This window comes from Anopheles coluzzii, chromosome 2, assembly GCF_943734685.1.
Source record: "Anopheles coluzzii chromosome 2, AcolN3, whole genome shotgun sequence".
Taxonomy (NCBI): Eukaryota; Metazoa; Arthropoda; class Insecta; order Diptera; family Culicidae; genus Anopheles; species Anopheles coluzzii.
Window position 1 is genome coordinate 27,650,686 of NC_064670.1, and position 13,680 is coordinate 27,664,365.

Below are 13,680 nucleotides of genomic sequence, written 5' to 3' on the forward strand. Positions count from 1 at the left end.
TGTCAACGATGCGCTGACATCCCAATGACAGTACGTTGTTTTTATTTTCATTTACGACAGCAAACTCCAATTTTCACGATATTGTACGATTTTCAAACAATTTAATATAAAACAGCTAGTTTCTACATACTTTTTGAAGGTAGATGTGTACCGCTTGACTTAGATCTTCGCCCACAATAGTAATAGTGTTGCGTGTTACCTATGCGTTAGGAGGTTGTTTCACTCTAATACCAAAGACTCGGCTGATTACGAGAACAGTACAGTAACATGATGGGACCAAACGCTCACAGCTACTGTTTGCTGCGCGCACGGAAAAGTCTCCCCTACGTGCTGCGAACTATTCACCAATCACACTCGAAACACACCAGAGACAGTGGACGGCGCCGGGTGGTGGTAACGGGGCTCGGTGTAGTATCACCTGTCGGCTGCAATGTGGAAGCGGCCTGGCAAACGATCCTCTCCGGTCAGTCAAAAGTTGGTCGACTGGTGGGAGAAACGTACGACAAGCTTCCCTGCCGCGTAGCGGCCACAATCGACACGAACGACATCGATCTGGAAAAGTGTTTCTCCAAAACCGAGCTCAAAACGATGGCACGCGCTACCGCCTTTGCGTTGATCGCTGCCAAGGAGGCTCTCTCGAGGGCTAGCTGGATGCCGGGCGTGGAGGATGAAACCGCCTGCCAGCGCACCGGTGTTGCCATCGGTATGGGCATGGTAGATCTGATGGACATTTGCGAGACGAACGAAGCGCTCAAGAAGGGATACAACCGGGTGAGCCCATTTTTTGTGCCCCGCATCTTGCCCAACATGCCGGCCGGACAGCTCAGCATCCGGTACGGGTTTCGCGGACCGAACCATGCCGTTTCTACCGCCTGTGCTACGGGTGCCCATGCCATAGGCGATGCGTTTCGCTTCATTCAGCACGGCGATGCGGACGTGATGGTGTGTGGCGGTGCGGAAGCTTGCATCAGTCCGCTCGGGATTGCCGGATTCTGTCGGCTGCGAGCGCTCAGCACGGCGTTCAACGACGAACCGACGGCATCGTCCCGACCGTTCGACGAGCGTCGCGATGGCTTTGTGATGGGCGAGGGGTCGGCCATTTTCGTGCTGGAAGAGCTGCAGCATGCCCTGCGGCGAGGAGCACCAATCTACGGCGAGATACTCGGGTATGGATTGTCTGGCGATGCGTCCCATCTGACGGCACCGCGGGAGGATGGGACGGGAGCGCTGTTGGCGATGCAGCGAGCCCTTGCCGATGGTGGCGTAACGGTTGCCGATATTGGGTACGTTAATGCACACGCCACATCGACCCCGATCGGTGATGCGATAGAAGCCCGTGCGATAAGGACACTTTTCGGAGAGCACACACGGTCGCTGGCGGTTTCATCGACGAAGGGTGCCCATGGACATTTGCTCGGTGCGGCCGGCAACTTGGAAGCGCTGTTCGTCGTGATGGCCTGCAGGCATGGTCTGCTTCCACCCACCGTCAATCTGCAGAACGTAACGGACGATATGGCCGGGTTGCATTACGTGGCGAACAGCTCCGAACCATGGGAGGGGAAGCACCGTCGGCGGGTGGCGTTGAAAAACTCGTTCGGTTTTGGTGGCACCAACGCATGTCTCTGCATTGGAGAATACAGCGAATAAACGGTGAACGTTATCGGTCGCGCTTTTTCTTGTGTTTCTTTTCCAATTTATGGCGTTTCCTTTCTTTTGACATGGAACGGTCACGGGAACGGCTTCGGTGTCGATTTCGCTTCCTATAGCTACGGCCAGGTGCAGGAGAGTTTGATCGAGACCTTCGAACGTAGTTCGTTTCGTTCTTTCTGCTTCTATCGCTACGATCTAGTAAGGGAGATTTGGAACGAGACTTACGAACATGTTTTGATTCCCTTCGTCTGCCTTCTCTAGCGTCTACTTCAGCAGTGCGGGAAGACTGACGAAAATGGTGTGCCAAAGCGTCCGTCTGCACTTGAATCACGTTTCTCAGTTCCTCACTGTAAGTCAAAGGATTGCGGGACACTCTGTGTTTTGGGTTGCGTCTCCGTGCATCTCGCACGATGGCAGCTATTTCGGGCAGCGAAGTAGGCTTTTCTTCAGAGTGTGTATCTTGCTTGAACCTAAAAACGAACGACGGAAGCATCGATTTTTAACCACAATTTTACACACTTTTTCCCTTTCGTACCTTATTTTGATTTCTGGCACGTCCGGTGGTTTGGTAGTGTTTGCAAGCACATGCTGGCAAATTGACAACCGTTCTTCGCGTGTAAAGTTTACATGCAAATCTGCAATGCTCGATGGAGGGTCACGATCCACCAGGTTTTCTAATGGGACGCCCAACTCAAACGACGGGTTACGGTACACTTCCTCTAATATTGCTTCGGCTTGCTTAATATTATCTAAAAATAGCACAATAATTAGCGCGTGTGTCTATTCCAGCTGGTGAGCAGTTTAACTACTTTACCTAAACGAATCGATGAACGACTATCGGAGGGTTGGAAAGAAGCCGGTAATGTGTCGGTAGTGTTTGATTGATTTTTCTCCTGGTTGACTTCATCGGTGGTTTTGCTGGCATTCTGGCAAAATGGAAGATGATAATAAGAGCTATAATAAACTGTAATTCCGCATGTTGTTCAGATGAACTTACCGAATTCAGAACACTTTCTTTGCTCCAACCAACGCTTTGCAAAATCCGGTTTATTCTACATTCAGACTCTTCGATGAACGATTTTAATTGATCCAGTACAAGCTGCTTCGATGCCATTGCATGGCGGTAGTAACATTAGTTAAGTACAGCTAGGATTTTATTACCGAATGAGGAAATTTAGCGATTTTGGACCCCACGAGCTCCATTCTGCCGGTCGATGTAAACATCAACAATATGTCATCAACAATATATATGCTGACTTTGACAGCTAATTTTGTTTGGCCGGGCGAAAGGACTCCATGGAGCGAATAAGGGGTAGGATTTTAAACATTTTTAATTTGAACGTTTTCTCGTTGTAAATTATTTTTTAATTTAAAATCAAGGCATTCTTAAAACTACCAATCGTTTAAAACACAATTTAAATAAAACAAACACAACACATTTATTTCACAGATATGTCGATCACTTCCGAAGCAAGGAACGTTGATTGCTCGCACTTTACGGTAAATTACTTAAAACTCATCATGAAAACTTTCCGCAGTGTGCACCATTTTCGACGATATGAATATTGCCGATTTGGCCAGCATCTGTAAAATAGCAAACATAGAAACGTAGTGAAATATCCAAACCACAACAGGTAGCAACAAAAATCGTGGAGATTGTCCCCCCGATCCTTACCTCATGCATCAGCAGCTTCTTATCCTTGTTTGCATCGGCCAGCGTAAACAGTGTCGATGCTTCCTGTATTGCATAGCGCGGATGTCTCGGATCAACGTACGACAGCAGCTCACCCCGATCCGCTTTCCCGTCCCGATTTTTGTCAATCACCTTCGTGAACTCTTCCCTCCGCTCGCGCACGTTCTGCGAAAGGATAAACTTTTTACCCTCGCCCAGATCGGTCGTTTGCACGTCGGAAAACTCCTCCACCGTCAGATGGTCATCGCCGTCCACGTCAAACTGTCGCAGTATGTCGTCGACGAGATTGAGCAAGTTGACGGTGCTCGATTCCGGATGGCGAAAGGAAAGAAACTCGTCCAGCGTCAGGCTGAGCGGATCCGTCCGGGCCGCCTCCATCCAGTGCGCTTTGTCACGTGCGATCGATTCCTTCACCTTCCGATCCAGCTTGTCGAATGCGCTCTTCTTCATATGGCTGTCCCCCTGGATGCCCTGCCCGCGCAACCAGTAGCCCTGGTACTCGTCCCAGCTCACCAGACCGTCCCGCGGTTTGTGGTCGATCTCGACGAACATGATCGGATTGGTGCGGATCGCTTCGTCGATGTGTTCGCGTATCTTAAAGTTAATGAACTTTGCCAACTCCTGCACGGTCAGATGCTTGTCGCCATTTGTGTCGGCCCTGCAAAGGAAAATGATCGGTTGTGGTCAATTTGTTGCTCCATTTTAATTATCCAAACCCTTCGTTTTTCTTACTTCGCGAACGCTTCCGTCAGCTCCTTTACCACACTTTCCTCCAGCTTCCGGTAAACGAGCGGGGCGGGCCCATTCGGGCTCTCGTTGCTCGATGCACCACTTCCCGCTTGTTCCGTCTTTTGACCCTTTCCATCGCTGTGGCTGCGGGAGGAAAACGCCAACACTAGTATACAGAGTATGAACAGCACGTACAGCACCAGCGGGAACAGCGTGGACAGGCGTGGAACATTGCGCAAGAACTTTGCCGGTTTGGCCATCGGATTTCCGCAGCGAAAGTACAACGAACCGCAATTTCCAACGCGAAACGATGTGAGGAAGATAAAACTTTTACTTTTGTTTTGCGTTTTGCGTTTTTTGTTTTGCTCTTCTCGCTCTGCTCTATACGAGCGCGCCCCTTTGCGCCACCCCCAGACACACACACACACACACACACACACACAGAGCAGTTAAAATGTGAAAGTAGCAGCCAGCAGTTACACGTCGTTTGAACAGAAAACAAGTTTCCTGCTCGTTGGTTCTGTTGTTACACTAACTAAAATCAAATCCATCGCTAACCAATCTCGACGCTGCTTCTGCACTTCTGGGTGTTTGGAAAACCCCCTTTTAACTCAACATCACTTCCGCGTTTTCTAATCTTCTAGCAAGGAGGAGAGCTTTTCCGATTGTTTGCTGGTCCGCAGAAAAGCTGCAAATGTTTATGTTTTCTCGCATGTGCGTTGAAGCGATGCATCTCTTTCTGGTCGGTGGCAGTGGAAAAGAGACGGAGAGTGAATGCTTCTGAAGCAGGGGAAGCGTTTCCATCAATCCGCCTGAATGTATGCAGTACGCAAACACTTCGCTCAGGGAACATATCACTATGGTACGGGAATGGATCGATTAACAAGAGAATATAACATTTAATGAGCAAACAATGTGATATTTTAAATTCTCAAAGTTGAAAGAAATTCTAAATGTTACACATGAAAGACTAAATAGCGTAATCTGAGAATCATCCAGCAAAAAAAGGTAATTTTCAAAGTTATACATTCCAGCAAAGTTACTGTACAATCAAAAATGTAAAAAATGCCTAAATTGTAGAAACCCTTCTCACGTTCATTGTTCGTTTTAAGAAGTTCAAGAAAGCAAAGCAAACAGACAACTACCGGTAAACATTCAGCTCATTCACGATTGAGCATTCCGTGATGATACTTATCGGTGTTTGCAAACAAAAAAGCAAAGGTAATGAACCCTCCAGCAACGGGAAACACCTATAATTTGAAGCATCTTGAATAAAAACTGGTCTTACAGCTTCCGAGAACCTGAGTTTGATCGTCTTCTTGATAGAGCGATGTTAATGTATGTGCAGTCTATCCTTCGTTGGGGTACCGGACACACCGCCGTTTCGCTTACGCCGGTCTTTGCAGTCGTTGTAGAGATTTAAGCGAGACCGCTACTCTGCAACTTGCATTTCGAAATTCTTAAACCAAAACTATGTGGTTCGTAAAATCTTTTCCTATCCCGTTACTGTTGATCGTACACATAGCGACAGCTCAAGGTGATTGATTCCCAGAACACACCCTAAAACACACCATTTCGAGTGATTAATCTTCAAATTACTTCCCTTTTTTGTAGATGGTCAGCCGTGCTACACTTCCTCGGGAGTGAGAGGTGTGTGCATGAGCATTACCTCCTGCCCGACCGCTTTTCAGCTGAACATTAATCCGTTCAGCCTGTTCGGTGCGGCTCCACGAGGATGCCAGAATTTCCTCGGAATTGGAAGTGTTTGTTGTTCGCGTGCTATATCTAGCGCCGGTCAAACGAGCGCTCCAGCACCATCGAGGATAACGACGGCCACACCAACGGCCCGAACTACTACGGTAAAAATATTCGAGCGTCCCATCGTATCCACTTTTCCAACTACGGCACGACCCAGCGTAGGGTTGGAGTGTGTTAGGCCCGATGGTAGCACAGGACCCTGTGCGGCAGAGACGATAACCAAACCTGTCACCACCACTACAGCCCCTAAGGTGAGGATTAAAGATTCTTTTTCCAAAATTTTAATAATGAACTGATGATTGCTTTGTCTGCCCCCAGCCCTTACCAATGACCACAACTACGGGACGCTCTACGAAAATTCGTTCCACCACACCGATCGTACTGCAAAAGCGTCTTGCGAATGATCCTCCGATCTTTGCGAAACCGACCGTTCTGCCAACGCCAGCGGACGGGTGCGGGGTAAGCGACGTCGAGCACAACCGAGTTGTCGGTGGTGTGCCGGCTGCCTTGAATGGCTGGCCGTGGATGGCTTTGGTCGGTTACGAGGAAGCGTTCGGGGATGTTGACTTCCGTTGCGGAGGCTCACTTATCACGGATCGTCACGTGCTTACGGCGGCTCATTGCATACTGTCTTCGTTGTAAGTATGGATGCGTTAGTTTCTATTCCGACATGAAAGGGCTTTAAATGATTGTTCTTACTTGCAGATCCGTTGTACGGTTGGGAGAGCATGATATGGACAATCAAACCGAGTCGGCGCACGTTGATGTACCGGTGTACAAGGTACGATCGATTTCGATCAATTTTGTAAAGAGCGTAATTAAACACTTGTTTTGGTGCTATTTCTTTCCCATTTCAGTACATTTCCCATCCATCGTACGATACGTTTGATGGTCATTCGGATGTTGCAATACTATTCTTAACCGAAACGGTCGAGTTCAATGGTAAGTGCCACTATAAAGGTTCCCTTGAACGCTGCTTCAGACAATAATTTCCCTCCTGCTTAAGCCCGTATCAAACCGATTTGTCTGCCCACGATCGAACCGGTGCGCAGTGCCGACTTTACCGGCTACAACCCATTCATAGCCGGTTGGGGTCGCACCAAGGAGACGGGCATCGAGGCGAAGGTACTGCAGGAGCTACAGATTCCCATCCTGGAAAATGAAGAATGCACCCAGCTGTACAAAAAGATACGCAAACTGTACTCCACCAAGCAGTTCGACGACGCAGTGCTGTGTGCCGGGTTTCTGGAGGGTGGCAAGGACTCCTGCCAGGGCGACAGTGGCGGTCCACTGATGTTGCCGTATCTTGTCAACAAGAAGTTTCACTACTTCCAAATCGGCATCGTGTCGTACGGGGTCGGCTGTGCGCGGGCCGAACTGCCCGGTGTGTATACGCGGGTGGTCACCTTTGTCGATTGGATAGTGGGACAGATAAAACGGTAACAACGGTGTGCATGTTTCGGGGTGCCGAAGTGTGAACAGGGAAAAGAAAAAAAAGAAAACCCTCCCATTTGCTTCTCATTAGTAGATTAAAATCCAGTAAATATATGTATTTGATTAACAAAGATTTCGACAAACGATATGCACAACGTTAAAATGTAAACGAAAATATATGATTAACCTGAACCACTATTGGTCGTTAAAATTCTTTTTCAAAGAAAAAGGGGTCAGCTTTGCTACCAGAAACGATAACACTCACATTTACGATAATTTAGCACCGGATACTGAACGAATTGGTGTTTCATGAGTTTTGTTCTCTTGCCTGCTAAGCGTGTGTTGTGATAACGTTTAAAACATTACTAGCGAAATCATTACCCGTGTATTGCATATTGTACGGTGGATAAACTAAGCTTGGACTGTTTCAATAATGATTTGTTCTACCACTTTCCCCGTACGCCTCTTTCTCTTCCAAACGCCTTTTTTAGCTGCCACAGCTGATTGCATTTGTCGAAGCACACATAATAAAGCTAATCATTAACGTTCCGTTATTATTTTGGTTAATAGACACTTGTTCTCTTGGCTGCATATACGAAAGCGTTGCGCTATCGTCCTTCACCTATAATTGGCCGTATCATTGTATGCCATTGCCTCGATTAGTGCATCCCTCAGTTGCTTCAACTGGGACCGCGATAGACAACTAATCTGCGATTGGACCGGTCGTTTACGAAACTACCGATTGTACAACGAATATTAACGCCGTTCTGTTACTTTGTATGTATTAGCTAGCGCGCGTATGATTAGATTATTGTTCTACACTAACAACTTGTGTTTGCTTTCCTTTATATCCGGATTGTATATAATGCTTGCTGTAACTGCCGTTCGCTTCGTGAAGGGTGTGCAAACACAGCACGATCGGGCGGTTTGTTCCTCCCAATTAAAAAATGTAACACTTAGTGAACTACGGATAAGTCTTGTTTTCGATATCGTTAAATATGTGTGTGTGTGTACGTGACGCTTTTGAGCGCCCCGTCAAATTCGTCGTTTGATATATGTTGGTTTTTTTCTTCTCTTCTTTTGCCGTTAACATTCATCGGAACTTGTGCAGTAGTGCTGTAAAATACACTCACTTAGTTCGAATGATTTTAACGAAACTGTTTGCAAATTATTTGTTTTGCGTGCTGCCCAAATTAGTCTAGCAGCGAATAATTTCACAATAAATTTTCAGTGAAAAAAAGAATAAATTACAAAACAATAGCATGAACATCGAATGAAAGCGTGTTTGTTCAATGTGTGTCTACATAACAATCGTGCCAATGATTGAGTACGGAGCTGGCACATAACCCATTGCAGAGTAACGCTATAAACCGCATAAAAAGACGGTTAGTTTGTGCAAAACATTGGACGTTAGGTAAACATAACATCATCTTCAGAATATTGCTCTGTTATGGCACATCGTCGGATGTCGTTCTCCCACCGCTCTATCTATCTCTATTCCAGCAACACCAGTCTTGCTCTTGGCAAAATCGAGGCATCGATTGATATGGAGCTAACAATGTAAAATGTTTCGACGTTTTACGACAAGCAATAAAAGTCAAGTATAGATCTGAATATGCCTGCCACCACACCCAACGCTGATGGGTGGGGAGAGCATTTGGGGCGGCAGTCTGCTGTGTAGGTGTGCGTTAGTTGCATCTGTAACAAACAATGCATACATTATTGTCCCGCTTACAGCAGGCTGTGGGCACTTTGGCACTTAAAACCATCCTATTTCGGCTGCGCTTAGTTCGATTTAGTTAGCTTAAATACTAAAACATGCATTAGTGGGGGTTTGTTTTCGAGTTTTCAGCTCTTGCGCTGTGCGTTGTGTTGTGAGTGTTACGGGGAGTGTGGTTAAGTGTACTACACCTATCTTACACATCGATCGACGACGAAATTATGACGGAAACGAACACAACACCGTAGTTAAAAGTAATTAAACGAAACAAAACGAAGATTAGCTGCATTTTCGGCACTGGGGAACGAGCGAACCCGCTCGTTAGTAGTGATGAGGAGGGAAGCACGATCAGCACGAGCAGTGCAAACGTGATGGCGGTTGTAAACGGGAAGGAATTTGTCAGTAAGAACCACTCCATTACAGTATGCAGCACTTTTTCCTGTTCTTTCGCTTGCCCTTCTCATCCACCAGCGGTCGCTCGGAAAGCTGAAACTTTCGCACCACCCGCACGAGCTCGTGAAACGCCTGGTCGACGTTAATGCGCAGCTTCGCGCTGCACTCGATGTAGGGAATTTTCAGCTGCCGGCTCAACTGTTGCGCCTCCTCCAGCGATACGACGCGCTGGTGATCGAGATCGGACTTGTTGCCCACCATTAGCATCGGGAACTCGTCGCGATCCTTCACGCGCAGTATTTGCTTGTGAAATTTGTATATCTCGTCGAAGCTCGCGTGATCCGTCACGGCGAACACAAGCAGGAAGCCCTCGCCCGAACGCATGTACTGTTCGCGCATTGCACTGAACTCCTCCTGGCCGGCCGTGTCGAGTACTGCAGGGCAGGGGTGAAAGGAAAGCAAACATTAGGCATCACAACACTAACCACATTTGTATCGCATTCGGTCGATACTTACTGTCCAGTTTAGCAGGCGCATCGTCGATGACGCACTGTTTGGTGTAGGAATCTTCGATTGTAGGATCGTAGTCGGTTACAAAGTAGCTCTAAAAGAAGCAGAAGAGAAAAGTCACAGTAGATAGGGATTTACATATGCGCCAGACCTAATATTTACTTTTGCGAACGCTTATTTACATTCCAAATTATTTCGATACTCCCGATCTAGCCCTGCCCTGCAGGCGAGATCACTTAGCAAAAGATAGAAACATAATTCATGGTAACAACAAGCATTCCCACAGGCCTACAACACTTCATTGCCATTACCCCATGCCGTGTAGTTCCGCCAGTTCTGCCACACCGATAGGTGAGCGTACCTATTTATAGCGTTTATGAACAATTATTGCAAATATTTTTAGAACAGATCGTTCACTTTCATCTGCATTACTCATCGCTGCTGTGCGTACTACGGTGCCTGTTGTACTTAACCACGCTGTTACCAGCGATCTATTGTAGGTCAAGATTTACCAAGATTCGTGCGCATGGACAAAGGAAATATGTTTTCGTTTATGATTCCGTTCTGCTTGTGGGCGATCAATGTCACCATGTTCGTATGACACCATCATCCTCCGCTAAGAGCAAATCAAATGCCGCGCCCTTCTACTGCAATACCGAAGGCCAGCGGTCGCGGGTGCATCACTAAGAATAGAACCAACTTGTTGCATACATATGTGCTGTGGTTTTCCCGAGTTACCCCCTCTATCTACATATAATAAATTCATTAGCATCTGCTTTCAAGGTTCCACGTGTGAGTGTGTGTGTGTGTGTATGTGTGTGCTGTGGATGGCTTTTTTGGCTGCACAAGGTCTCGCGATCCGTTGGTCTTTGCGATAATCCTCGCAACACCAGCACCATCTGCTTCGTTTCAAACGCCATTTCCAACGACAGTGCACTATTCATGGTCAGGGGTAGCAGAACAGCAGAATCGTTTTTCCCTATTTATTTTCGCATGCCACTTTCAGAGGTGTGACATGATCGAGAGCGCATAGATCGCGTCTATGTTTCTGTTACAGAAAAGAAGAAACAAAAAACTTCATCCTCCTCGAACGCCGTGAACCCACCCAAGCGGCATTTCGTCTCAATGGCAACGATTCATGCCGCTGGCCCGTTCTGTTTGCCTTGGCAATCAGCAGCGGATCGCAAAGAGTGACGAAAGTGTACAAAAATTATGTGGGCGATAACGACGGGGACAAGTGACAGTCCCAGCAGCGGCCGCACGGCGGTGGATGACGTCGTCCTAACCTATGCGGTGAATTACAGCTTATGATTGGTTCGCGAGCAGCGTATTTGCATGCACCATCTCTTTCGCGCGATCACGCGCATCGAGGGAACGAGATTACGCGCGGGCGAAGATTGTGCTCGTACGCTCGTTCGTTCGTTCGCATGGAACACCAGCCGATGGACAATGATGGTTGAGGAAAGTGGCTGATTTGGGGCCCCTCAAGTGCGACGCCTGCGGCGGGAGCAAAGTCGGCGATAGCGAAACACTTCACATCGAGCGAGCGACCTGTTTCTGCGTGACTTATGTTCCGAAATGGATCTTATCTGGCAATGCAACAGCACCAGATGCTACTTGTTTCTCTTCAGCTTACGCAAGGATGCTGGCACGGTAGCTGCTGCCCAGGGGAAGGGCTTGCGGGCGGGTGGGAACAGTGCGATATCGCAATGTTTAGCTTACTGCTAAAAATACCTGAATGAATTGGATGGTGATAGCGGACTTGCCAACACCTCCTCCACCCACAACGACCAGCTTGAAGGTCTGGGCATAGCCTGCGTGCGTTTGGTTGTAACGGGACATTCTGGAACACCCTGGCCGTGGCGGATCGGGGAAATCGAACGGGAGTGCGGGGGAAGAGGAGGAGCGATCGTGCACACCGAACTTCACAAACTCACATGCACACGCGGTGCAAACACGATCGGGCGAAGGGAATACGCGGTGCACTGGGTGAAACAATCGAAATTAAACCAAAAACCGACGGCGCGTTTACTAACAACAAAACGGAAACAAAATACGGTGGAGCATCGTTCGTTCGGGAGGGTGCACGGATAAAGCGAATCGGTCGTTTGACGTACGGCCGCCCGCTAGGCAAAAACCGCTGTTTTCGTGAGCTCGGCAACGCTTCAAATCGGTGCGATTTTCCCTCGCTGGCGATTGTTTTTGTAAGTCGTTACGACGGTTTTTGACGTTTCGAGCGAGAGTTTTTGAGGGTTCAAGTTCAGCAAGGGTTTTTGAGTTCAGTGCAATGGTGTTGGTGGGCAAAATTAAATGGCCAAAAAAATAATTACACTCCACCACCTCCCCTCCCCACGGGGTCATACATTTCATGTGTGTGCCAATTAGCATCCGCGCCTCGCCGTCCTACTTGCTCGTACATGTTTCGCTATCGCAACGCAGCTGATTCGGTGGTGGCTTTTTATGTTCAGTCTTCATTTGCGGGTGATCTTGACATTGAGGGAATCGGGGAAAGCCGGTATTGAATTTTTAACGATGATTTTATTAATGTATTTATTTCGTGTCAGTTCTGACGAGGCCATTCGCGTGCCATGCCGTTTGATGGTTACAGTTGGCACGATATCGACCTCGTGTGGATTAGCCCAGCGAGTGTTGATGACAACAACTAAACAAAGAAGACACACTAATTTTTAAACTGTGCAATAAATCCTACAAAAGCCAGTTCTAAAAAAGTCTATCAAAGCTACTCAATCATTAAATGTTACAACCGTAACAACAGGTTACGAAGCTATATCAAACAAGCGTAGGTGTAGGTGGAACTCAAACAACAGTAAAACAAAATGAACATGTTTCATGCATGATCATCATACTCCACTCCATGTATGAAAATAATATGTGATATTTCAATACATATAAAAGGTTCCGGATTTCTTTCCGTACCAAGATTCCGGAAGATTTTCCCACTTCAGCCTGTTTTTGCTCTTCCAAAACAACAGGCAACATCATTTTCCGACCCTTATAGTTATCAGACCAAAACTACCTAATTTCATCAAGTTCATTTAAACCTTCTCAAATCTATAATTTTTCGCAAGTTTCACAGACTTTAAGAATTTAGTTCGTCGACGTTGAGCAGTTGAGTTTTATTAAAAAGGGAAGACTTTGAATATTAATTGAAAAATAACGATCGCACGAGTCGAAAATATACTATCGTTATATTTACTGTACTGTAGAAACCAAACATTTGTTAGTGGTTTGTTTGAAACATCCAATCCTCTATTTCACAGAGCATCGTTTGATCGTTCTGGAACTATGACGACATTCTCTCTGTTCTTTAATGGGTTGGATATCCTTTATTACATAAGTTTTACGCAAAGCCATTTACAGGTAGGAATAAAGAATCGATCAGTACCTAGCCCTGTTAGGCCACGAGTTTCAGGACTTTTATGAATCTAGTCAACATTAATATGGAAACATACCTTGAATGCGTGTACTGAGCTTATCATTCGAATGATTGTCCTCTGCGTTTAATCCGAACACTTTTTTGGTCCATATTCACCATATCAAACAGTACCAAACCAACACCCATGGGCCAGTACTGGTCACATTTGGCGGTATTTTTGTGGACGAAAAAATAGACGAACCCAACGTGAAGCAAAAACGTGTAACGAGTACAATTCGCACATTAATAGCTGCCTCAAATAATCAGCAAAGTTTTGCGATCGCCAGCGCTTGGTCCAGTTCGGATTTAACTGTTGCAGAATAAAGATCATACATTTTTACCCATTGAGGATAGATT

At 46.7% G+C, this 13,680-nt stretch overlaps 5 protein-coding genes across 5 annotated transcripts; 2 read left to right on the top strand and 3 right to left on the bottom strand.

The window, feature by feature from the left end:
• The first annotated feature begins 22 nt into the window (after positions 1-22).
• LOC120948081 (3-oxoacyl-[acyl-carrier-protein] synthase, mitochondrial) lies at positions 23-1,660 on the top strand. Its single transcript, XM_040364061.2, has one exon. It carries the CDS (start codon positions 268-270, stop codon positions 1,645-1,647), a length of 1,380 nt encoding a protein of 459 aa, XP_040219995.2. The 5' UTR covers positions 23-267; the 3' UTR covers positions 1,648-1,660.
• LOC120948082 (uncharacterized) lies at positions 1,658-2,887 on the bottom strand. Its single transcript, XM_040364062.2, has 4 exons — positions 2,648-2,887; positions 2,465-2,576; positions 2,186-2,399; positions 1,658-2,120 (listed from the first exon to the last, which is right to left on the bottom strand). Exons 1-4 carry the CDS (start codon positions 2,762-2,764, stop codon positions 1,658-1,660), a joined length of 906 nt encoding a protein of 301 aa, XP_040219996.2. The 5' UTR covers positions 2,765-2,887.
• A 177-nt stretch (positions 2,888-3,064) lies between these two features.
• LOC120947828 (45 kDa calcium-binding protein) lies at positions 3,065-4,762 on the bottom strand. The gene is made up of 3 exons (XM_040363592.2): positions 4,076-4,762; positions 3,326-4,001; positions 3,065-3,234 (listed from the first exon to the last, which is right to left on the bottom strand). The coding sequence occupies exons 1-3, from the start codon at positions 4,330-4,332 to the stop codon at positions 3,160-3,162; spliced, it is 1,008 nt and encodes a 335-aa protein (XP_040219526.2). The 5' UTR covers positions 4,333-4,762; the 3' UTR covers positions 3,065-3,159.
• Positions 4,763-5,070: 308 nt separating this feature from the next.
• Positions 5,071-7,456, top strand: LOC120947827 (venom protease-like). The gene is made up of 6 exons (XM_040363591.2): positions 5,071-5,609; positions 5,687-6,081; positions 6,149-6,468; positions 6,536-6,611; positions 6,688-6,772; positions 6,837-7,456. Exons 1-6 carry the CDS (start codon positions 5,546-5,548, stop codon positions 7,271-7,273), a joined length of 1,377 nt encoding a protein of 458 aa, XP_040219525.2. The 5' UTR covers positions 5,071-5,545; the 3' UTR covers positions 7,274-7,456.
• On the bottom strand, positions 7,360-11,991 carry LOC120947830 (ras-like protein 2). The gene is made up of 3 exons (XM_040363594.2): positions 11,622-11,991; positions 9,894-9,981; positions 7,360-9,811 (listed from the first exon to the last, which is right to left on the bottom strand). Exons 1-3 carry the CDS (start codon positions 11,727-11,729, stop codon positions 9,402-9,404), a joined length of 606 nt encoding a protein of 201 aa, XP_040219528.1. The 5' UTR covers positions 11,730-11,991; the 3' UTR covers positions 7,360-9,401.
• Positions 11,992-13,680: the final 1,689 nt, after the last annotated feature.

Coding starts and splice junctions, on each gene's coding strand:
- LOC120948081 (XM_040364061.2), top strand. CDS start 268: ATGATGGGACCAAACGCTCACAGCTACTGTTTGCTGCGCGCACGGAAA.
- LOC120948082 (XM_040364062.2), bottom strand. CDS start 2,764: ATGGCATCGAAGCAGCTTGTACTGGATCAATTAAAATCGTTCATCGAA. Junction 2,400..2,464: donor TCGTTCATCGATTCGTTTAG/GTAAAGTAGTTA, acceptor TGCTATTTTTAG/ATAATATTAAGCAAGCCGAA. Junction 2,121..2,185: donor GTGCCAGAAATCAAAATAAG/GTACGAAAGGGA, acceptor GTTCGTTTTTAG/GTTCAAGCAAGATACACACT.
- LOC120947828 (XM_040363592.2), bottom strand. CDS start 4,332: ATGGCCAAACCGGCAAAGTTCTTGCGCAATGTTCCACGCCTGTCCACG. Junction 4,002..4,075: donor CTGACGGAAGCGTTCGCGAA/GTAAGAAAAACG, acceptor TTTCCTTTGCAG/GGCCGACACAAATGGCGACA. Junction 3,235..3,325: donor AGAAGCTGCTGATGCATGAG/GTAAGGATCGGG, acceptor GCTATTTTACAG/ATGCTGGCCAAATCGGCAAT.
- LOC120947827 (XM_040363591.2), top strand. CDS start 5,546: ATGTGGTTCGTAAAATCTTTTCCTATCCCGTTACTGTTGATCGTACAC. Junction 6,082..6,148: donor CCACCACTACAGCCCCTAAG/GTGAGGATTAAA, acceptor GTCTGCCCCCAG/CCCTTACCAATGACCACAAC. Junction 6,469..6,535: donor CATTGCATACTGTCTTCGTT/GTAAGTATGGAT, acceptor TCTTACTTGCAG/ATCCGTTGTACGGTTGGGAG.
- LOC120947830 (XM_040363594.2), bottom strand. CDS start 11,729: ATGTCCCGTTACAACCAAACGCACGCAGGCTATGCCCAGACCTTCAAG. Junction 9,982..11,621: donor TCACCATCCAATTCATTCAG/GTATTTTTAGCA, acceptor TGCTTCTTTTAG/AGCTACTTTGTAACCGACTA. Junction 9,812..9,893: donor TGCGCCTGCTAAACTGGACA/GTAAGTATCGAC, acceptor CCTGCCCTGCAG/TACTCGACACGGCCGGCCAG.